The following is a 23,759-nucleotide window of genomic DNA, read 5'->3' as shown; positions in this document are numbered from 1 at the left end:
CCTTGGAACAAGAACTGGTTCAGTTAAGCAAAAAAGACACCTGTACTTTTAACGACAATCCCAGCGAGGTGTGATCTACATGTTACTGATAGTTACCATAATCATATTCTCAAAGCTAACAACTATATAAGAGAGTTAGTTAGTCGTCTTGACTCCGTTCACCTTATGATCTGGATCTAGTACTCAAACGTTTCCACTTTACACACCACGGGTTGCATTTGAACAACAGGGGAAAAACTAAATTTGGCGTATTCAATTTCAGACACTATAAGTTCAATCTTTCAGCAGGATAAAGAGAAGAGAATGGATACAACCTTACCAATTAATTTAGTTGAAAGTGATATGTTTGATGTCATAGAAGAATTTAAAAACCTCTGCTGACACGGCTTTCTCTCACTGTATTTCAGCTGACGTTAAAAATGACTCAGGGCGTGGCAGTGGTTTTCAGAGAAAAATTTAATAGACCACAACCTAATGACTTTATTAATAATCATCTGACATGTCAAAAAACTGAAGGAGCAACTATTTAATGGTCTTGTGACGAAAAACTAGACATTACCAAAAGCCTAATTTGGATTGACTATGATGCAAGCTTTTGAACAGTTTCTACAGGATTTCAAATTAAAAAAATTTAAACAGCTTATTTGCTCTCCAATGGGCTGTGTACGGGATAATGTTCCAATACAATATTTTGCTAAAAAACTTGTAGATTTTCAACATCGCACTGGAGCAATTATCAAAGTTGTATCTTTTGATGAAGGATCTGGAGAATTACAAAACGGTATGTCTCATCTTGAGTTTTATCAAAAAGTTAAAACAGTCAATCTCTCTGCAATACCATCAACTACAGAAGTCAGCAGACAGCCGTGTTGAAGACTCTGTACCGAGAGCAACACCTTTTGACCATGACCCACTCTGCAGCTCAGCCGCCTTTCACACATTCAGCACTTCAAAATGAAAGTGAAAATTGTAGTGCGGTTGAAAATATAGGTTCTAAAGTGTCTAGTGCTGTGCTTGTTGAGATCGGTAAGGGTGTCGTTCAAGATATTTTAAACACAACTGTAAATAGTACTAATATAAGTCAAATTAATTTATCTCTGTCACCTGATAGATCAGGACAATGTATTTAGCCTACCTGTATGTACAGCACTGCCATGCACAATACAAAAAATCAATCAGCCTTAATATAATCTTCTTAAATATTCAAGGTCTAAAGAATAAGGTTTCTGTTTTGGAGAGTTTTCTTGCTTGATTTAAATATTTCAGTGGTTTGCTTAACAGAACACTGGATGTCAAAAGATGAAATTATTAGTTCTTATCCCACTGGGTTTTCTTGTGCTGCAGATTTTTGTAGATCAAAACAAATAAGAGGAGGAACCTGTATATTTTGTTAGTGATAGACTAAAGCCTAGGGAATGTGATGTAACAAGGTTTTGTGACGAACTAAATTTTGAGGCAGCAGCTGCAATACTAGATGATTGTAAAACTGTTGTAGTTTCAGTATATCACTCTCCCAATGGCAATCCACAGGAATTTTTGCTAGTAATGGAGAAATTTTTAAATTTTATTATGAATTGGAAATTTTACACTATTATAATTGGGGTGATTTTAATAGTAAGTTTGATATTACAAAACATACCAAAACTGCAAATGAATTTTTAAACATTTTAAGACAGTTCAACTTTTTCCCCTTGAATAAAAATGCAACCAGGGGTAAAAAATTGCCTAGATAATGTTTTTATCTTTAATCACAATTTATATGTCTCCTCTGTAACTACCTTATCGTTTCCTTACTCAGATCATGATGGATACTTGTTAATGCATGTCAAAAAGACGGATTTGTTGACTCAAGGGGTACCTCTCAACATATAAATAGTATTCAAAGCATGGTACTACCTAAAAAGAATATTAAACCTCTCTCTTTACTTCTGGAGTCTTATGATTGGCCGTCCTTGTTAAGTGAATATACTAAGCAAAGTTCTGCAACACTATTTACTAAAATTTTTTGATGTTATACTGAATAGTATTAATCATTACAAAGTTGTTAAAAGGGTGAATAGAAAAAGAACAGAGCATAAAAACAAATACAAACAGGATTGGTATACAACTGAATTAGCTATCATGAAGGAAAGGCTACTGTTCTTGGACAGATTAAGAAAATGTAATCAGGGATAATATACATCTAAAATATGGGTTTTATGAGTTGAAGTGTAAATACAGGTGTTCTATAAATGAGGCAAAACATGCTAAAAATGTTGAGTACATTCAAAATAGTAAAAATAAATGTAAAGCTGCCTGGGATGTAATTAAATATAATACAGCAAACAGCAAACAAAATATTTGTAATATTGAGCCTGATGTGTTTAATGATTTTTTTCTCGAATCTGTAAAAGAAATTAAAAATAAGGTTTGTTAATTCCAGTTTACATTTGTTGAACTTATGGAATCAATCTCTAATGATAGCTTAGTACATTTTTAAATGGAAAATTGTTACTTCAAATGATGTTTTTGGATGCTGTCAGGGGAATGAGCAATTCTGATAGTCAAGACATATATAGTATGTCTAACAATTTGTTAAAAAGTATTATTGGTAGTGTGGCTGAACCTCTGGCAGTGTCTATTAATCATCTGCTTCATGACGGTATTTTCCCTGAGCAACTCAAGATTTCACGAGTATGTCCAATTTTTTAAAAGGGGTCCTAAGGACCAACCTCAAAGCTACCGCCCAATTTCTGTAATTCCTGTATTGGGTAAGCTAATTGAATCATTGGTTTGTAAGCAAATTACTACTTTCTGGGAAAGTAATAACCTTCTGGAACCTTCACAATTTGGGTTTAGAAAGGATAAATCAACTTTTAATGCTCTAGATCAATTAGTTAGACAAATTCACTCAGCTTTCGAGAGCAAGGGCTTTGCTCGGGCTACTTTTTGTGACTTGAGCAGGGCCTTTGATTGTGTTGATAGTAAAATTCTTATATCTAAACTAAAACATTACGGATTTTCTGGGCCTAATCTAAATTTTTTTTGAATCATATATTAACAATCGCAAGCAACTGGTCTTTAATAATGGTAAGTGGTCTAAAGAAGCCCTCGTGGAGTGGGAGTTCCACAGGGCTCCGTCCTAGGTCCCCCACTCTTTTTAATCTATATAAATGATTTACCATTATCTCTTAACTCGAAAACCATATTATATGCAGATGATACTACACTTTTTAATGTCAGTCAAAGTGTACATGATCTGGAGCTGTTGGCAAATGATACATTAAAAAATGCATCAAACTGGTTTCATGCTAATGGGTTTTTGCTAAATAAAGACAAAACAACAAAAATGTTGTTTACTCTTAGGCATATTGCTGGGTCATTGGACGAAAGCTATTCAGACTCAGTTAAATTCTTGGGTATCAACCTTGATAGAAATTTGACATGGGCAACACATATTGATTATCTAAATAAAAGACTCTCACGAGTCATTTATCTTCTGAGTAGACTGAATGATATTGTACCACTAAATTCTATAAGAGCCGCATACTTTGCCTTTTTTTCCAATCTGTTTTTAGATATGGATTAGTCCTATATGGTAATTGCACCAGAATTTCCGAAATACTAGTATTACAAAAAAAGGCAAATTAGGGCTCTAAAAAAGTGTGATACCAGAGAGCATTGCAAACCCCATTTCATAAATTTTCGTTTTCAGACGGTTCTAAATTTGTATAATATATGACTCGGTGGTTTACATCCATAAAAATCCAAATTTGTTAAAATTTTAAACATAAAATTCATGACCACAACACGCGTAATCGAAACAATGCTGAAATTGGACATTTTCGATTAAGCAAAACCCTCACCAGTCATGTTGTAGTATCTTTGAAAATTTATAACTTTCTGGAGAAAAAATATTGCTCATATCCCTTTGATATCTTTAAGAATAAGTTATATTCCGGTTGTTGGAGAATCCGTTTTTAACAGTCTAGATGAATTCTTCAACACCAAAAGTATTGATTTTTAATGTGTTTGTTACTGTTACTGACAATTTGTACTGTCATTTTTGTGATTTTTTATTTATTTTATTTAATTTACTTGTAAGACTTTATTGACTATTGTATTGACTTGGTTAACAATAAGCAATATACTATGACTTTGTCAATGATGTAATACATTTTTCATGACAAATAAAATTATTATTATTATTATTATTATTATTATTATTGAACAGTTTCATGTATTAGTAATCGTGAGATTTGTGGAAAGTACATAGAAAGAGCACTAATTGTAAACTTCTTGAACTTCTCTTCAATTGTGTGAAATAGTTTATCAGTAACCGAAGACGGGCATGAATTATCACGTTCTTCATTGAACACTCTGACCAATCTTCTAACCATTGAATCACTCTTAGCATTTTGTCCATGAACCTCGCTAATTTGTTGATAAATTTCAATTGGTTTAACTTTCTTTACACTTAGAAAAATAATCACAGATCTGATTTGACAACCAGCACCATTTTAAATTAACACTGAAATTATAAAGATGTACTACAAAGCACACGTCGGCACCACTGATCTCGAAATGGTGTACATTTCTTTTCCCTGGAGTTAGAATAACTGCTGCGCATGTGTGGAACTGCAATTGGTGTCACGGATATAAATAGAAACAGAACTTATTTTGTGGACATACCTCATATGTCCTCTGTAAGAATATAAGTTTGTTTAAATATTTAAATGTTTTATCACTGGCCACAAGTTGTTTGAAATGGTAACAAACCAAAACCATTTGGTAAATTATACTTGTACTTACTATTTATGAATAAAAAGGGATAAAAGTCAGGTTTTTAACATGAGAATTTAGATAGGATATTAAGAGAAGGCTTACCTTTACCACATTGGAAGGATATTCCTCTTATTCTTCAATATAGAGTATGCTTCCTAAGAAGATCCGTTTTATAATTCTTTGTTAATTGCCCCTTGTTAGGTTGTATAAGGTATATCAGTGTGGATTCTGTGTTAATGTTTATAATTTCATATTGTTGTATCATAATAAAAAAGATCAGAAGTTAATTGTCATTTATGAAGGTTAGGTGTGTTGGTCAAATTTGAACAATACTTAGCACCACATTATGTCATATGATGGTGTTTACTGTTTATATAATAGTGTAATACACTTTAGAATAGGTGTGTAAGACTCGCCTGTAGTTTTCAAATGTTGTAATATTTTCAAACACCTTGTGACATTTTCTATATACACACGTAGCACATGCACACCAAAAATAAGATTCCACACTCTAATTTGAAATTAAATAAAACATTTGATATTTAACTTACTATTCCATCACACCAGCATACATTCAAACAGTCAATAATTACAGTTCAACATTTCATCAATTCAATTTAAAGATCAGGTGTAAAGGAACAGAAAGAATTTCAATATGTGCTTCCCTTATGGTCTCGGTATTCAGAAGAAAGAATCAGGCCGAGATCTTTCTAAAAACGTGCTGGCTTACATAACGGGGTCCACAAACCGGAAATGAAGGGAAACTGGCAAGCTTCCAATCCAAACCGATTTGTTAAATTTGAAAGACAAACATTCCTTGTTTACATTTAATACCACTCACAGGTTATATTTCAATTTCCACTTACCGTTATCGGCACGAATCGTTTGAATTTGAATTTAATCAATATTGATCTGTTACATTTTTAATGTCTCTATGATGAAGAAGAGGAATATCCTTCCAGTCCGGTTAAGGTAGGCCTACCCTCCTTATTTTAACTCAATTTTTTACTTATTATTTAATTATTACTTATTATTTATACAGGAACGGGTTCAGAATCGAAAATTGATACCAGATTTTGGTATTGGAATAGAATTTTTATGATTTTTAATAAATGTTGTGACACAATTCTTATTAATTAGTAACAAAGAAAAAAAGAATCAACATTTTTTTTAAATTTTCCTACCGCTAATATATTTACATTATATCAAACACACTTTTTTAATGTTATGTAAAACATACCTGTTTTCTATAAGGCGTGATGACACCAATATCTTCATTTTTCACCTTGTACCCATTTGGCAGACCATAGTTGAATAGCTTCTTTAAATAAGTGATGACTTGGTCAATTTCTTGCCGATTGAAATAGCTGAAACAATTAATCCATTATTTGCATCAGTATGTGTAAGTACACGTCTTTATACAATCAACATTTAAGACCATAACACTACATACAAATTACTACATATAAATTATTACTAACAAGGTATATTTTATACTGTACAGCATGAACCACTTCACAGATCCTATATCAATAAAAAAGTGTTTTGGATCATCCAAAGCGTGTGACCGACGTCTCCGTAAAGATATAAAAAACAAGAATGAGAGGTTGAAGCAAAGAAAACTCTACCTAAGGATAGAAAACATACAAAAGGAAGAAAGGAAAAACTAATGAAGTTTTTTTTTACTTATGGTCCTTTAACCCTTCGCTGGACCATGAAGTAAACCATATGTCATGATAAAAACTCTAATCTCTGCCCTCAACGTAAGCCAGAAACTTAGTGCAATCCAAAATAATAATATAAAGATATCAGTTAGTGTACAGAGTGATATATTTGACTTATATATCAATAAGAAGAGGATGAATCAATCCATTGATGGTATTTATATTACAAGTGATTCATTAGGTTCTTACATGGATGAATAATAATTGAGCCACTGCTTGCCACCAACAGTCGGCAACAAGCAGTGGTGTTTACTAACTGCACAATTATCGTTTATAATGTTATTATTCATGTTAGTTCTTCATTTTCTTGGAATAACTTTATATCTTTGTTATATCTTTATATTTGTTGTAAGTATCGCTTATATGTATATTTGTAATGAATATTGTGTTTTAAAGTTATAACTACTATGTTTTAAGTATAGTCTGTTTGAATTATTTACATCAGTTAATTGAATGTATTTTGGAATTAATGGATTATATATATTTATATATATTTTGGAGTTCAAATTTAAATGGATTATTGTTTAAACCTAGTGCTCAGTCTGTTTTAGTACTTTATTTCATAAGTTATTTTGTGTTTATCCTGTTTTGTGATCATTTCATGCTCAAGTAGGCTAATTGATATGGGACAGTAAGATGGATCATATATTACTGACAATAGGAAAAATAATTTGTGATGAATTTGATTTTTCTCAGCAAACATTTCTAAATAAAAATAGTTTCGATTTATATTATGCACTACACAAATGTATAGAAATTGGGAGTAGACTGGACTTTGGTTGGAGCTGGACTGTACCTGGAGGAATATTCAAGTACACACCTTTGATTTTAAATAAAAAGTAAAGTTACAAGTTAAGATGAAACTAGTGAAGTTACAAACATTGTATTAAATACAACTGAAAACTACAACTTTTCTTTTTAACATAGTTCCCAAAAAGATTAGAGCACTTGTCATATCTTTGAACCTTTTTGAAATATCCTCTTCATAAAAATCTGCCACCTGTGAATGAATCCAACCTGTCACATCGTTTTGAAGCTCTTGCACAAATACCATGTGTCAGAAGACCACAACACTTGTATTGGATCACTCTTCAAAGTCTTTTTTAAGTGTCATATTAGGTTTCAGTATAAGTGATGGTTGAAAAACTTTCCATAAAACCAACGAGTAAGATGCCCAAAAACTGTAGCCACAACTTTTCTCACTAACAAATTTGATAGGTTTTTTTTCTTGCTTTGAGAAGTAGTATATCCCCATTGTATTAACTTTTATCTCAGGATTCAAGTAGGACCCAAGTTTCATTAATTGTAACAATCCTGTTCAAAAATTCTTCTCCTTCAAAGTCATACCAAAAAGTCTAAGGCAGAAATCATTATTTTTGTTTTGTGGTCATCTGTGAGTAGTTTTGGTACCCAATGAGCACAAAACTTGTGGTAAATTTTGAAATTCTCAAGTGACAGTTCTTACAAACTTTTTCACTCATTTTGTTTAATAGGTCCTCACTAACAAATATAGGCCTACCACTCCTTTATTCATTGTGAATGTTTCTTCTTTGATTATTTAAACATCGCATCACCATTGATGGACAACACTTTCACTCGTGTTTGAGCCATAAACCAAACACAACTCGTGATAAATCTAGGCTGATGAATGATTTTTTGCCAACAGAAATCTGATCACCATGCACTACACACTTAGCGGAATTATCTATAACAGCACTGTGCTTTTAGGTTATAACTGGACATCATGCAAATGTTAGGTTTGTTTACTTGTTTCATTAAGATTTATATGTTTCATATGAGTAGTGCTTAAATCTTTTATGTATGTGACCAGTGTTTTGTACATTTTATTTAAATCAATCAACGATCCTAAAATGGGTGATAGAAAGTAATATACCTCCATTACCTAACATGATTTAATTTAAATCAAAAACGGTGTCACAAGTCTACTAAAACAAGGATTGTTAAGGTGAGTATCACACCTATACAAACACAAGGTTTGCTATTTCATTTTTGGCCTGGCAACTTTTATCGTTTCCGGGTATCAAAGCTGACATTTCCAGTGTAAACTTTACATTACTGAACATAATCTCAACCACAACATTTTGCCACTTGAGTGTGACTTGTGTTGGTTGGATTTAATTGAAAAGTGCAGTTTCTAGTAAAAAATGAAATCGACCTGTGAACACTTTCGTGCAATTATTTTTCACAACTTTCAACGTGGATTACCACGACAAGGTTGCATCAATGAACTTAATACGTTTTGTAGCGATGAAGCCCGATCCTACAGCACTGTAAAAAATTGGTATAATTGAGTTCAAAAGTGGCCAATATTCACTCCAGGATGAAATCCGTGAAGGTCGTTCAAAATCTATTATTGTGCCTGAAAACATTGTTCCTGTGCTTGAACTGATTAAACAAGACTGTTATATGAAATACCTTGAGATTTAGACATCTTTGGGCATTAGTATAACTAACATCATTAACCAACCATAACAATCATAAGCTTACATGATCACTTGGTCGTAGAAATTTTGTTCCGGTTGGATCCTGCATAACCTGACTAATGCTCAAAAGAAGGCTCACGTCAACTGGGTCATTGAAATGTTGAAAAAATTTGCTAAAGGTGCATCAAAAGGCCGTGTATAACATCTGCACAGGTGATGAGTCATGGATATATGTACATGACCTTGTAAAAATAGCTATAGTTGATATCAAAATAGTGTGGGTCTTTCAAGACGAGCCAAATCACAAACAAAGTTGTTCTCGGAAGAAGCACATCAAAGCAAATGGTTGCCCCTTTCTTTTACATTAATAGTCCTGTGGCAAAAGAGGCGTTAGAGCAACGTAAGATGGTCAACTATGAATGCTACACAACCATTTGTTTATTTAATTGGAGAAATTTGGAAAAAATCAAAAAGAACCCTTCTTCATCATGACAATACAAGCTCTAACAGCAGTGCTAAATTGAATTTTTAACCAGCCAGAAGGTTGAGTTGATGGACCGTTCACCATACAGACCTGATTTGACCAATGTCTTCTTTCTGTTCCCACACATCCAAAACAAATGATGTGGTAAAGAGTTTTTAACATCAGAAGTAGCTGTTTTAACGTTAAAACGCATATTTTGGAGCTACCGCATATCAGTCAGAGTGGAAAAAGTGCTTTAAACATTTATTCAAATGCATGAAAAAGTCTTAATTACATAAGTCAACTACAATAACTATCTCAGATTCTAATATTTATTACTATCACAGTTTACCAGGTGCATACCCTTTTAAAACAAATAAACATTTGTTTTAGAGTAATTATATTTTTGGTAATGGTTTATGCATAATTTTTTTATACAATAATAATTAATCTTTCCAAAAATTGATTGGCAGTTCCATGGCTAATAAAAGACCCCAGAGGCTTTCCTATACATAAATAAATTTATAACTTATCACCTTGGTGAGTTGCTTTCCCGCTCATCAATCCCTTGGATACCGTGAAAGATCAGAGGAAATTGGGGATTTGGGAGAACTTCCCACCCGACAGCCATGTTGATGATATCAGGGTTTCCTTTGATCTGCAACACAAATCATGTTACAAAATTAAATTATTCAAATAACTTAATTAAAAAACTGTCAGATATCTTGTATATAATAATTAAAAAATGTGTTGATATTTTCTCCTTGAAGTACTCTTAACAGATTATAAATTACACATATATATCTTACTCTTGAATAACTCTGCTTACCTCTAATTCATTGTCATAGAAGAGCCGGTTAGGAATTCTTAGAATTGCTGGGTGTGACCGGTAGTTTTGAACTAATTTGGTCAGATACTGGTTGTTGTACCCTGAGGCTGGATCTTTCTTATATAAATCAACATGCTTCATAAGTCTCTCAAGAAAGGATATTCCTGTTAAAAACAAACAGCTTAGATTACCAATTATTACTAAGTAATAAGTAAAGTACAGAGGTTGAATACATTAAGTTCATTATTTTTAACGTTTAGACATTTTCAACATAATTTCTAAACTGACAGTTGTACAGAATTAATTGCATGATATAATTTGAATTATTAAAATAGAAAATCTATGACACTATAATCTTCCAAATAGCATAGCCGCATCCCACTGAACCTCTGTGTACATTAGTACTGAACTCCATCATTATTCCAGTTCTAGTGGTCTAAATGATGATATTAGTCCCTATTACACATTAACCCTCTCCTGAGAATTTGCCTTCAATCGCCTCGACGGAAGCCTGGTGCTAGTATGATCACCACCAACAACTTTATTATTGCTTTGTGCTGCTATCATACAGCTACTTTTGGAATTGCTATTTGAAATATCTATTGACAGTACTGTTGTCCTCTTCATTGCATGTTTTTATGCATAGTAATGCAATTTACAAGAAATATATGAAACGTTTTATCGATCTTTTCATTGATAGTGATTTAGCAGTTTTTCATCAAAATTCTTTCCAACTTCTTATAGAATTATCAGATATATTTGTAACTCTTTGCAGCTACTGTTTTACTAACATATTGTTATGTTGTTTTTACAGTTCTTTATACAAGACATGTAACATTATTTTAATAACAATAATACTATATTTTTATTTTAACAATACAAACAATTCTTGTACAAATAAGTATTCATTTAGATTTAGTATGCTTTATGACTTAATAGTTTTTAATATACCATCACATTAAAGAGAATTTAAATAACATTTACAATGATGTATACTATGGAACAGTTTTTGTTTGAATAGATTTATTAAAGTAATACAAACACAAATGTGTTCTCCCACGACTGAGACTCAATCAATTCAGTGCAGTAGTGCCAGAAGCGTGTTACGGTGATTCGACCGGGAGAAGTAATAACTCCAGCAGTATAAATTTACTTAGTTGAATTCACTGTCTTTAATCATGCTATAATAAAAACTACTAGTAATTTACATTTTTACTAGTAATCCTTACACAGTACTGTGTCATTCATTAGCAATGTCAATAAGCAACAATGGATCTGCTACATTGCAAAACAATATTTCTTGTATTGTTTCATGAGTTAAAATTATTTGCCTTAACACATACGTAAACACGTACTAACACTTTTACATAGTTTTCATTATTTCCAAAAGAGTGCATGGGTTGTTTTTCTCAGTTTCTTTTCAATTATGATTTCTCGTCAATACATTTTGGCTTGTCATAAGGATAGTAAATGAATAAGCTGATAGATTAGAACAGTAAAATAGTTGAAAGTAACCAGTTGTAATTTAACTTCCTGTACACGTAAAAGAATTTATTTTATACCAAATTTTCAGTACAATTTCTTTGGTAAAGTCTAAAAACAAATTTGATTTAAAATAAGTGAGATATTTTCTTTTTACAGAAGTTTTGTTTTTATATTACTTTTGTGTTAGCTAATGTTAAATCACTTTTTTGACCGCTTTTCAATGAAAAACTCCACCAGCTTCAAAGGGTAAATAATTTTAAAATTCTGATGTTATTGATAAGCTGTACTGAAAAATACCATGGGAATTTGTGGAAATTACCGATCTATTGTGTCATTCAGATAATGATGAGCTTGGTAAAATCTATGATGAATTAATTACAACAATTAGAGTTTATCTACTGAATAATTTTTACTAAATATTCCTCCAATTCAACCTGAACCATATGGTAAGAAACTGACTGAAATATCTACTTACCAAGCCCAAAGTCAATAGCCAGCTGAGAGGACAAGACTGGGCCCAGCTGCTCAGGATCTCCTGCCATCACCAGTTGTCCAGAGATGTGCCTTTTCCTGGTGGTTATCAGACCAGCAATGGCAACCAGACTCTCTGGTTCAGATGCTTGGCCACACTCGTCAATGTACACATACTTGAACATCCCTTCTGCTCCTCCAGTCACTAGCCTGCATGTCAAAATAAGGTTAACATTTTGGGGAGTATTGATATTCTGGAACATCATTACTTTACATGTTCATTGGCTGAGCATTAGTGAAGCCTATCACTCGAGGAGTATAAACAATTAAATTTCTGTCTGTCTGCCTGCAGGATATCTTGAGAACAACCAACTAATAGACTTGATTTCTATACAGGCAACAACAAGTTCAATGATGGTAGGTGCATTATCTCTCATGGCATTTGACTGACTCAGGGTATATCTCGAGAATTAATTGAGCTATATCTTAAAATTGTATATATTTTGCTTAACTATCACTAAGGGCCAAATTCCTCTTCTGTCTGCCTTAGTCCCTGTTTTTTTGCAAGATTTCTCAAGAAAGGGTTGGGCTATAGACTTTAAATTTTGCTTGTAACTTCATTCTGACTAAGACGTCATGTTTGATGATTAGCATGTTCCTCAACAGATTTGGCTGAGTTTTTACGAAGCTTAACTAACCACAAAAACAATTTCATTTGGCACGTAACTTCATTTCTACATAGACAATAACGAGTTTGATGATGATGCATGTATATCCGTTGAAATAGAGCTTGTTACAGCTTATTTATCTCAGAGATATGTAAGAACATTTTGATCATAGCTGCTGTCACAACAATATGGAGTGCCCCAGACATCCATCGTGGGTCCCCTTCTGTTTCTCTTTTATCTAAAGGAGCTAAGGTGGAGTAAGTACTTTTGTGATTCAATGTTTAGTAAAATTAAATTAGGCTAATTCCATTTATACAAATTTAATTATGTAAATAAAAGTCGTTATTTCCTTCTGATTATATGTTAGTTTAGTTATTGAAACGCATATGTGACAGATATGGCCAAATACAAAATATTTGAATCGTAAAAAGTAGGACTCAGCGGTGTAGTGGTAGCGCACTCACCTGGCAAGCAAGAGATCCGGGTTCGAGTACCGGCAGAGCAAGTATTTTTTGTGATTCAATGTTTATTGAAATTAAATATATATATATACAATTTAATTATTATGTATTTGGCCATTTTCTCACACATGTTTAAATAACCAAACTAACATATGACCGGAAGACGAAATGTAAAAAAAAATAAACACACATGTGTGTGTGTGTGTGTATATATATATCAAACATGTTACACTGGAATAAATTTAATAATAATTCAATTTCAAGCATCAATAAATAATACTTTTTACAGTAAAATTTAAAAATAACAAAAGAATATTTGATTTATTGCAGGAAATTGCTGGAAGAAGGAACTTGTTTGTCAATTGCTTGTGCTGGTGATGTATTATAATTATTGTCATTTGTTTGTAGTTCTAGAACTGAAATAACTAGTTATTAGTTTATATTATTGATGATATTCAATGATTTAAAGCATACAATTTCATGAATAAAGAGATATTTGATTTCATATCCATGGGATCTGGCTGGGGCCATTGAACCCTATTCCTTAACTAGGCTTATAACATTTCTGTTCTGTTTTGTTTTGGGGCTGTAAAATATTTCTGTGTGATTGTCTATCTGTCCACAGGACATATCGAGAATGAAAAGAGCTGTAGACAAAACTTTACATGCAACTATAGTAAATAAAATGATACGTATTTTATTATTTTAAACATGTTTAGCTCAGAAAGTAGTTAACTGGAAACTATTGTCTCCATCTGCTACAAATTGGGTATTTTTTTTACAAACACTGCTAAACAATCTTCTTAAAACTTCCAAATAAAAAGCCTGATTAATGGTCTAGCCTGGAGGAACAAACTCTGAATGAACTATCCCTCTCACATTGACACAATGCCGTCTTCTATTGACTTAATTGTTGCTTTGTTTCTGGTTCATAATCCCACCAGCATCATGACTCATCACCTTCAATATGAAATTAGGATCGGTTTCAAGTTGATCTTTCAAATTACAATATGTTTCAACTTGACATTCTTTTTGATTATCAGTCAGAATGCAAGGCACAAAATTAGCAGAAAGCCTGCACGTTACTAAATTTTCAGATAAAATGTGTTGAATTGAATTCCAAGATAACTCACTAATTTGTGACTTTTGAGCAATGTTCTGTCAACAACCTGAAAGCACGATTTCTTCAATATTCAGAACATTTTTATCTGATTGGGCTTAACAAAAAAAAAAAAAACAAAAAAAAAAACACTTTTACACTTGAGTTTTTTCCAATGTGGCATCTTTGTAGGCCGTGTTCAACATTAAAAACAGTTTCAACAGCACTTTTACCGAGCAAGAAACAATATTTAACAGCTGCACGGTGTTCACTTAAACTTGCCATCATAAAAAAGAAAAGTAGCACAAAATGATAACAGCAAAAACTGTCACTGCAGAAGAACAGAACAAGTCAGATCGAAGATCCAGGCGGCACTGAGTTGTGCTACCGGCCCAGCAGCAGAATTTGAAAAGCACAAGCTCACCCACAGCAGAGCTATTCCGGGCTTTTGGGTACCCTCTAGTATGTTTATTCTGAACTAGTAAACACTTAATTGAGTCTCAAATTAAATTTTTTGGTGGTGCTACCCATTTGTTATTTTTTTCAATATAAATAAACTTATTACTAACATTTAAACATGTAATACATAGTGTATGATATTTGTAGTACATGGCAACAAATGTAATTAAACCATGTTGAAAACCAAAATATATCCTATTTTAAAGTAGGTTAATTTAAAACTTCACGTGATGTGGTGTTTAGCACCACGACAGTTTGGCCGCCACATAAATAGTTTGTACCCGCAGGGACATGTATGTTCAAATAACTTGATCCATAATGGGTTGAGAAAGTGTATCAAACTTTAATGTGAGGTTCTAAACAAGTTAGTTAAAAGCATAAAAGATTCAATTTTTGATATTTAAACAATTTTAACATGATCAAATATGAATAAAAAGATGATAGAGGCACATACATACCTGCCTGCTGTCATAATTGTGACAATAATTATGTCATTCTCCAAGATCTTCTTTAATTCAGGGAAAATGACCCAACCAGATGTGCTGTCGTAGTTTGAATGTAGCAGGATGGATTCAGATACATCTGACAGCTATTCACCAAACAACAATAAAACTTATTATTAACAACATGTCATAGGTAGGATACAAAATAATAATAGTACTTTAATATTTATTTTATTATTATTTAATATGCAAATAATTTAATAGTAATAATTTTGTGAAATGCTTTTTTTGTCTCTATAATAAATATTAGTATAAGAAATATATAAAAAGTAGAAATTGGAAAAAAATATAATAATAAGAACATTATGAAATATTTTTACTGTCTCTAAAAAAAATCTAAGAAATATATACAAAGCAGAACTTTTACTTACAAATAATGAAAGTAAATTATTGTGAGCAAGAAAAATCTATAAGCATGGGAGAAAACACTTAGAGGAGGGATTTCGTGGTTGAAATTAAACACAAGGACTTTTTTGTGTAGTAGTAAGAAGTGAAGGTTAACATAGTTAGGTTAGCACAGCTGCTGCTTCTATAATGTATTTTGTTCTTAGGGCAAGAGTTTGTTGTAACTCTAATGTACTTAAACATAATATACATATATTTATGTACAGCTTCAGATTTAACACGATATTCATTTACAAATAATATACTATACAGGGTCTCAGAAAAAATTTGAATAACCGTTCAATCCGAGAGAGAGAGAGAGAGACAAAATTTTCTTTATTCCAAAACATACATTGAGCTACATTAAATGTAAACATCAACTGTACATGAATAGCACCAATATCTATAAAAATCTAAAACTAAAACTAATACTAAAACTTATATTAAAACTAACACTAATATTTACAATTATTTTTTAAGCAGTTTTCTGTTAATTGTTTGATAATTCTCCAATTGAGTATAGATCTTTATGTGTGAAATATTTCTTTACTTCACTATCAAACTTTTTTCCATTGTAATCTTTTATTTTTTTGCGTAAACAGTTAAAACATTTTTCCCCATATATTCTGTTTTCATTTCATAGAATGTAAAGTTATGTTTGTCAGTGCTGATTTTAATACGTGTATTGTAGTCATGCTTTGCTGTTAAAAATTTTGTAGAACTACTTTTAACATATTTAATGACCTCCATAACGTAAAGACTATAAATTGTTGGAATTTTGAGCTCACTAAACAGGTGTTTTACTGAATCTCGTCTATTAAGGTTTAATATTATTCCAACTGCTTTTTTTTAGTATTTTGTCAAGATTTTGTTTGGATGTTGCTCCATAGATACTTATTCCATATACTAAATGTGAATGAATGAGTGTGTAGTAAAGTTTTTTTAGAGCACTTTGGTCGCATAACTTTGACATATGCCGTAAGGCGTAGATTCCAGATGAAATTTTATTTAATACATTATTAACATGTTTATTCCAAAAAAGGTGTTCATCTATGAACCTAAAAATTTTGTACAATTTTCGTGTGTAATGAGATCATTGCCAATTATAAGTGATGGTTCAATTTTGTGCCGATTTTGTTTTGTCGAGAACGCTATGAAATTGGATTTTTTTAAATTCAATAACAGATTATGATATTTTAAGAATTCTTCAATGGCTGCTAGCTCAATATAGGCAGAAATCTCTAGCTCTTCCTTTGAATTGCACGTTACTACCCATTAGTGTCATCTGCATATATACACATTTTACTTTGATGAATATTTTTGGTTATCCCTCCAAGATAGCAAATAAAAAGTAGGGGTCACAATATTGAGCCTTGGGGAACGCCATACTTAATTGTTTGCTGGGCTGAGACGACCTTCCTTAAATAAGTGTTGCCCTTGATATTTTCTGTGGACTGTCTTTCCACGTATTGTTGCCTATTGTTAAGAAAGGAAGTAAACCAATTTAGTTCTTTTTTGACTATTCCTAAATGTTTTAGTTTGTTTAACAACAGATCATGGGATACATTGTCAAAGGCATGTGATAAAATCAAGGAAAATACCTATAATTTTTTTTTCTGGCATCAACTGAATTTATTTTTTCAATGAATTCTATACTTGCTGTAATAGTTGATTTGCCTGGTAAAAACCCATGCTGTTCTTCATCTAATAATTTATTTGATTCTAAAAATTTAAGTAATTGATTACAAACAATACGTTCGAAGATTTTTGAGAGGGAGGGTAGAATTGACACTGGTCTATAACAAGAAACTTCTTTTGTATCATCTTTTTTTAAAATTGGGATGGCTTTAGATATTTTTAGTTTTGAGGGAAAATGTCCCGAAATAAGGGAATAATTAATTAAATGTGTTAGGGTTTCTTGATGAATTCTACTGAACCTTTAATTACTGTCATTGGAATTTCATCTACACCAGCAGAGTACTTATTTTCAAAAGAGACAACAATCTTTTCTACTTCTTTTTCAATTACTGGTTTGAAGGAAAATGTCTTTTTCATATTGTAATTGAAGTTTTGTTGGGCTTGACTAATCTTTTGCGGCTTTATATTTGGTATTATCAATTTGTCAACTATATTTATAAAGAAATAATTAAAAAATTCACAAATTGCTCTTGGATTACTGATTAGCAACCCTTTTTTGCTCAGTGTTTAGTTGTTAATTTTCTTTTGTGATTCTCTCAAATATGAGTTGAGGATTCACTTCATGCTAGTTTATACCTTCCAGTTGAACCCACAATGAGTACAGCAACCGATGTGTCACTTAAATCTGGGCACCATTATGGATGTCAAGGAGGCAGCACATTACTTAACCGTAAATGTCAAGATTTTGAGGCGAAAGGGTAATTCGATAGATCTAGTTTACTGTGGGAGATGACTGTTGGGACTTGGTAGGGTTCGTTCCCTAAGAGTTAATTAAAGGTCTTGCCAACCTAGAAATAAGAGTGTGCAACCCCCTGCCTGCTTTGACTGGAGAGGCTGGTTCAGAGCTGGCTTTCCCTTCTTCCGAGGGGACATAACTTGAGATTAGTGCTCTAAATTTGTCCTCATGAATCTCGACAGGAGGTGGCCCCTACCCGCAACCTTCCTCGTCCAGAAAATCCTGTTACTCCGGAAGCAGCGCAAAAGTTCCTTATAGGACTAGGTGCAATTTTCTAAGCTTCTTGTTGTAAGGAACAAAAAAACGGCTGTTCAAAATCCAAGCATTCTTTTTCTAAGGATTATTAGGATTCGTATTATTAGGATATTTAAGACATTGGGTAAGGGTGGAGGATTGGACCTACCACCCACCGCTACCTCTTAGAAAGGCTTCTCCCTCATGTTTAGGCTTATCAAAGACTTTTAAACACTACAGGAGTTTCACCTATTCCAACCATTATCATCCATAGCAAAATGGTACTTTTGATCAAGTTATTACTTCATTCCATATCTAGACATTTGTGGTTTTTGCATCTCCAAATACCAAATACACAGGAAAATATCGAGACAGTAGTAGTTTTAAAACTTCAATGTCTGTTACATGCCAATGGCAAAGTGTAACGGGTTCGGCAGATATTGCAAGATAACTGGAGCCGAGCAACATCGAGTGTGGCACTGCTTGGATGGGTGACATCTGAGCGATCCTGTCCTTGCAAGCATCCCACCTGCCCGGCCATTGGTGATGGTTCAGAAGTCATCTTTAAGCCATTGGTCTCCAGGTTAAGGGTTACAGAGGGCTTCTTAGCCATAACTTTGTCTGGTAAAATAAGACATGCTTTGACTTTAACATGCCATTTGTTACATCAGACTAGAGAAAGCATGCAACATATGTACATTGTGGGATCTTACGTCTGCAGAGTACGAGAAGAGTCTGAGAATTTTAGCCTTCGGCAATGAGTTTATGAGTCGTTCTGTAATAAGGTTGCAAGCTGCATTAGACGGCGCACATACAAGCTGCTTGGACCGCTTTGTCTCTGTAGTGAGCCACACCTGAAAACCACACCAAATATTAAATTAAAATCGTTTCTTTTTGTAACATACTAGAACTTTACTGTGTGTGTGTTCAAAGGGACTATCTACTAAAAAGTGAAAAATATATATTTCGTTAAATTTCTTACTTTTACATTGTTATAGATAACTAGTTATAACTGATGAAAAATATGTAACTAAATTTTTTTTCAAAAATGATATGAGTAAGCATATATACTTTTAAAGAAAATGTAAGAATTTTTCAAACTGATATTCCTTGGTAACTTTAGGTCAAATTCCATGTTGTTTTTTGTGCCAAATTGAAGACAATAATAAGGCCTAAAATTAAACTCATGTCATACCATTTTTGAATCTATAGGGCAGCTATAAATAAAATCTTACAGCTTATAACCACAAAATTTTATGACATTTTAGTTTGTACATCTGAAATCAATGTCATCCATTTATATAGTTGTTTTTAGAAATATTAATTTTGTACATAAAAAACAAGAAAAAAATCAGTTTACAATAATAGTCCATCAAGTTTTATTGAAACGTTACAAGCCAAGATTTACTCATTACAATATTGCATACTGCATTATGTTTAGGTGGTCATTATAGCACATTAGGTATGTTTATGGGTGTTTTATACATGTACACATACATCGTACAAGCGTTTTACATTTATGTTGCATGTACAAAAACCATACAGTCATAAGCCTACTAAACAATAAACCTCATTTATTTTTACTTTTGATAATGGATAAATATATTTTGGATTTTTTCTCCACATATTTTTATATGGAACATAATCACATGTTGAACAGATATCAACTCTCACTTCACAAACTTCTAACTGCATGTCAACAACCAAACAGCTGGAATCAAGACAGATAATTAAAAATAATTGACACAGAGCAATGTCACACTATAATACAGGCTGAAATGTTGCTTCCCACCACCAGTAGTTATGTCACACAATCTGTCCGGCCGGCCGTGTATTCCTCACGTATTTATTACAGCTGATTTATTAAAAGTGCCTGAATTTTTATTAGCTGTCTGCCACAAACTTTTTGGTTGTATAAAAGTTTGCAATGTATGTGTGTCTGAAATCTAAAGTTAAAGAATACGAGGTCTGTCTAAAAAGTATCCGACCGCCAACCAGTAGGTGGCCGCGGCGTAACCGACTGGCTCGAACCGGTTATTGGAGGGGAGGGGCGAGCCTACTCCTTCCCATATTAGGCATTGAATACGATCTGGTCACTCAGTGAGTCACAGCGCTCTATTCTGTACGCATTCTGTAGCGCATTTGCATTAAATTTTGCCAAAAAATTGACCATTCAGCATCAGAGACGATTACTATGATACGGAAAGTTTTTGGTGACGTGTCTATGGGCGATACACAAATAAAAGAGTGGTTTAGGCGGTTTAAAAATGGCTGCATATCAGTGGAGAGTGATGACCGATCTGGCAGGCCTTCAACGGCCAGAAACGCTGAAAATGTTGAACGTGTTTGTGCAGCAATTAATGAAAACCATCGATTGACTGTCCGAGAGCTGGAAGAAGATTTAGGAATACCAAAATCGTCTGTTTGTAACATTTTACATGAAGATTTTAAAATGAACCGTGTTTCGGCAAAATTTGTTCCTCGGCTGCTGACAGAAGACCAAAAGAACTGACTTGAAATCGCACAGGACAATCTGGATTTGATAAAAAGTGACCCAGGACTATTTAAAAAAGTTATTACTGGTGATGAGTCATGGGTTTATGGCTACGACCCTGAAACAAAGGCTCAATCTCAGTGGAAAACTCGCGAAGAGCAACGGCCAAAAAAAAGCAAGACAAAGTCGAAGCAATGTTAAGACAATGCTGACTTTTTTTTACCAGGACGGCATTGTTAATCACGAATATGCTCCAAGAGGCCAGACAGTGAATAAGGAGTATTATCTTGAGGTCCTAAGGCGGCTACGAGATGTACTGCGAAGGAAACAACTGCCTGTACTGCTGAACTGGGACAAGCCGTGACTGGATCCTGCACCACAACAACGCGCCTTGGTCAGCGTTTTTTGGTCAAATACGACATCAACCAACAACAACAGCCTCCCTACAGTCCTGACATAGCTCCTTGTGACTTCTGGCTATTTCCGAAATTCAAAATTCCTTTGAAAGGAAAAAGATTTGACGATGTTGAACAAATAAAACAAAATGCGACGAAGGACCTGTTAGCCATTCCACAAAATTAATTTAAGGAGTGTTTTCGGAAGTGGGAGGAGCATTGGAATAAGGTAGTGGCTTGTGGAGGGGAGTATTTTGAAGGGGACCAGATTGCCGTTGCCGCCGAGTAATGTCAGTTCATGCCAGACGTCAAGGTCGGATACTTTTTGGACACACCTCGTATATACCATATTTGAACAAAAATACTCTTAAAAATGCAAAATGTTCTCTAGCAAGTATGGCGTTTAATTATCTTCAATTGCAAAAGAAAACCTATAAAATATTATACACTAACAGTTATTAGGCCGAGCGCTAGCTTATTCCCATTGAATGAAACGGAGCGGTGGAACAGGTCTTGTGACAGGACTCTGGCCTGTATTATAGTCTGCTCTTTCACAAAGTAACACAATAATATACTGCAAAAATATAGCTGGCAATGACTTCTGTTAGTTATTGTAACAATAAAAAAGTAAATATGTATAACATATACACTAGTGAATAGCTCATGTCTACTCTATTACAACCCCAAAATAAGATTCTGGATAATCCTGCACCCAAGTATCATAAATTTTTAAAAATTCACATTCCTTGAATTAGAATGAAGAAGTGTGATTCACACTGTTCCAGTTAATTGTAGAATTTACACTAAAACAGACCATAAGCACAAGTCATAGGTAGTTGTCCCCCTCATACTATACCAATAAACAACACAAATAACAAGATTTTAAACTTTTTATATAGTTGTATTATGTTGTAACCTTCAAATAAAAAATTAACATAGTACAAACTTTTTTGAAGGAGAAAGCAGTTGCACGTATAAATTACAATAAAATACATGTAACAATAATTACATACCACATAGGGTGAATCAAAGGCAGTTTTGCTTTTAAGACCACTGGTCTTCCGATTTTGCATGCCAAAAAACTGAGTTTTTATCAAAATTATAATGGTTCATGAGGAAAATTTATCTTCAACACTAACAGAGATAATATTAAAGGTAGAGCTTACATCGATTTCTTATATAGTAATCACTAAATTTTTAAATCACAACACATACTTAACCCTTTTAGGATCAACTAACAATATATCGTTAGTTTGTCTTTTAGGCTAAAAATACCAACTAACGATTTATCAGTAGTTTGGTTTTATGGGTATAAGAAAATAATTAATAACTTTGATTCAACCAAATTTTGACTCCACATCTATTGATAGTTTCTACATTCACAATCGTCTTTGAATTTAGTAAAATTTTAATCCACGGAGGAGTGGGAAATGATAAATTGCGCAGTTGGTAGCGCTAGCTCTCAGCCGCGACCAACACGCGATCGCCAGCTGACTGACTGACGCGGCCTGCCGAGTTTGTTTACGTTTTGTTCATTGTGTTTAGACGATTATCGTGCTTCAAAATGACTAAAAGACATTTGAACGAGGATAGTATTGAAGATTTATTACGTACTGATGCCGATCTAAGTGAAAGACCAGAAAATTTGACAGACTCTTCTGACTTTGTCGTGAGTAGTGAAAGTGACGAGTTTGTTGATGATTTATTTTTAGTTTTTTAGTATGAGTAAGTTTTAGAATAGTTCTCATGAACTTTCAAACTTAATAAGACCATGAAATAACTGAGTTAGAGACAAAATATTGTTTCATCACTGCTTAATTGGCCTGTTCTCTGTCGTTAAGTTATCTTTTTCTGCTTCTATCTATTTTCTAATTTTTACCATTATTATTATTTTTCCTCGTATCTCAGCCATTTATTGAAGAAAAGTATTGAAATAAGTTGCAATCTCCTAAGCAATAACTTGTAAATACATGTATCTATATGTGTGGACTGTTCTAATTTTTTTAGATTACACAAAATTCCTGTAAACAAAAAAAAAAAAATTTTTTTTCAACAACTTTTTTTATTTATAGGTGTTAACAAACCTTTTTTGATTTGCACAAAGTAAAACCTATTTTCTTATTGTTAGTCACTTCATGCAGAAAAAATTGTTGAAAAAATTATTGAAATATCTCCACTACTTTAGAATATACAATTTTTTCCCAAAACCCTTACACTTTTTAAAAATACAAGGCGGTCTTTTAGGCATAGAAAATCTGAAAACGCGCGGTCCTAAAAGGGTTAAAAAACTTTTTATTTTGGGAGGCATTTCAGTAGTAAAACTGTCTTCATCAGACTTCACATATATAAATTTGTGAAATCTTAAAAAGATAGCCTTACTCTAAAAAGGCCTAAAAAAATTATGTTTTGAGTAATGATTGTTGTGGTTTCTAAATTTAGTTATTATAA

The 23,759-nt window shown here is 32.9% G+C and overlaps 1 protein-coding gene across 1 annotated transcript in view; it reads right to left on the bottom strand.

Moving 5' to 3' along the window:
- The window catches only part of LOC124357526 (putative helicase MOV-10), a 78,561-nt gene that overhangs the window by 13,021 nt on the left and 41,781 nt on the right, over positions 1-23,759 (bottom strand). Inside the window, exons 13-18 of the mRNA XM_046809408.1 lie at positions 19,136-19,276; positions 15,326-15,456; positions 12,185-12,390; positions 10,225-10,388; positions 9,932-10,053; positions 6,005-6,131 (exon numbers count right to left, since the gene is read on the bottom strand). Of these exons, the coding sequence (XP_046665364.1) occupies positions 6,005-6,131; positions 9,932-10,053; positions 10,225-10,388; positions 12,185-12,390; positions 15,326-15,456; positions 19,136-19,276 (891 nt within the window). The remainder of the gene's footprint in view (positions 1-6,004; positions 6,132-9,931; positions 10,054-10,224; positions 10,389-12,184; positions 12,391-15,325; positions 15,457-19,135; positions 19,277-23,759) is intronic.

Source organism: Homalodisca vitripennis, chromosome 3, assembly GCF_021130785.1.
Source record: "Homalodisca vitripennis isolate AUS2020 chromosome 3, UT_GWSS_2.1, whole genome shotgun sequence".
Taxonomy (NCBI): Eukaryota; Metazoa; Arthropoda; class Insecta; order Hemiptera; family Cicadellidae; genus Homalodisca; species Homalodisca vitripennis.
The sequence above is the reverse complement of the archived record's forward strand: the minus strand, read 5'-3'. Positions and strand labels throughout refer to the sequence as shown.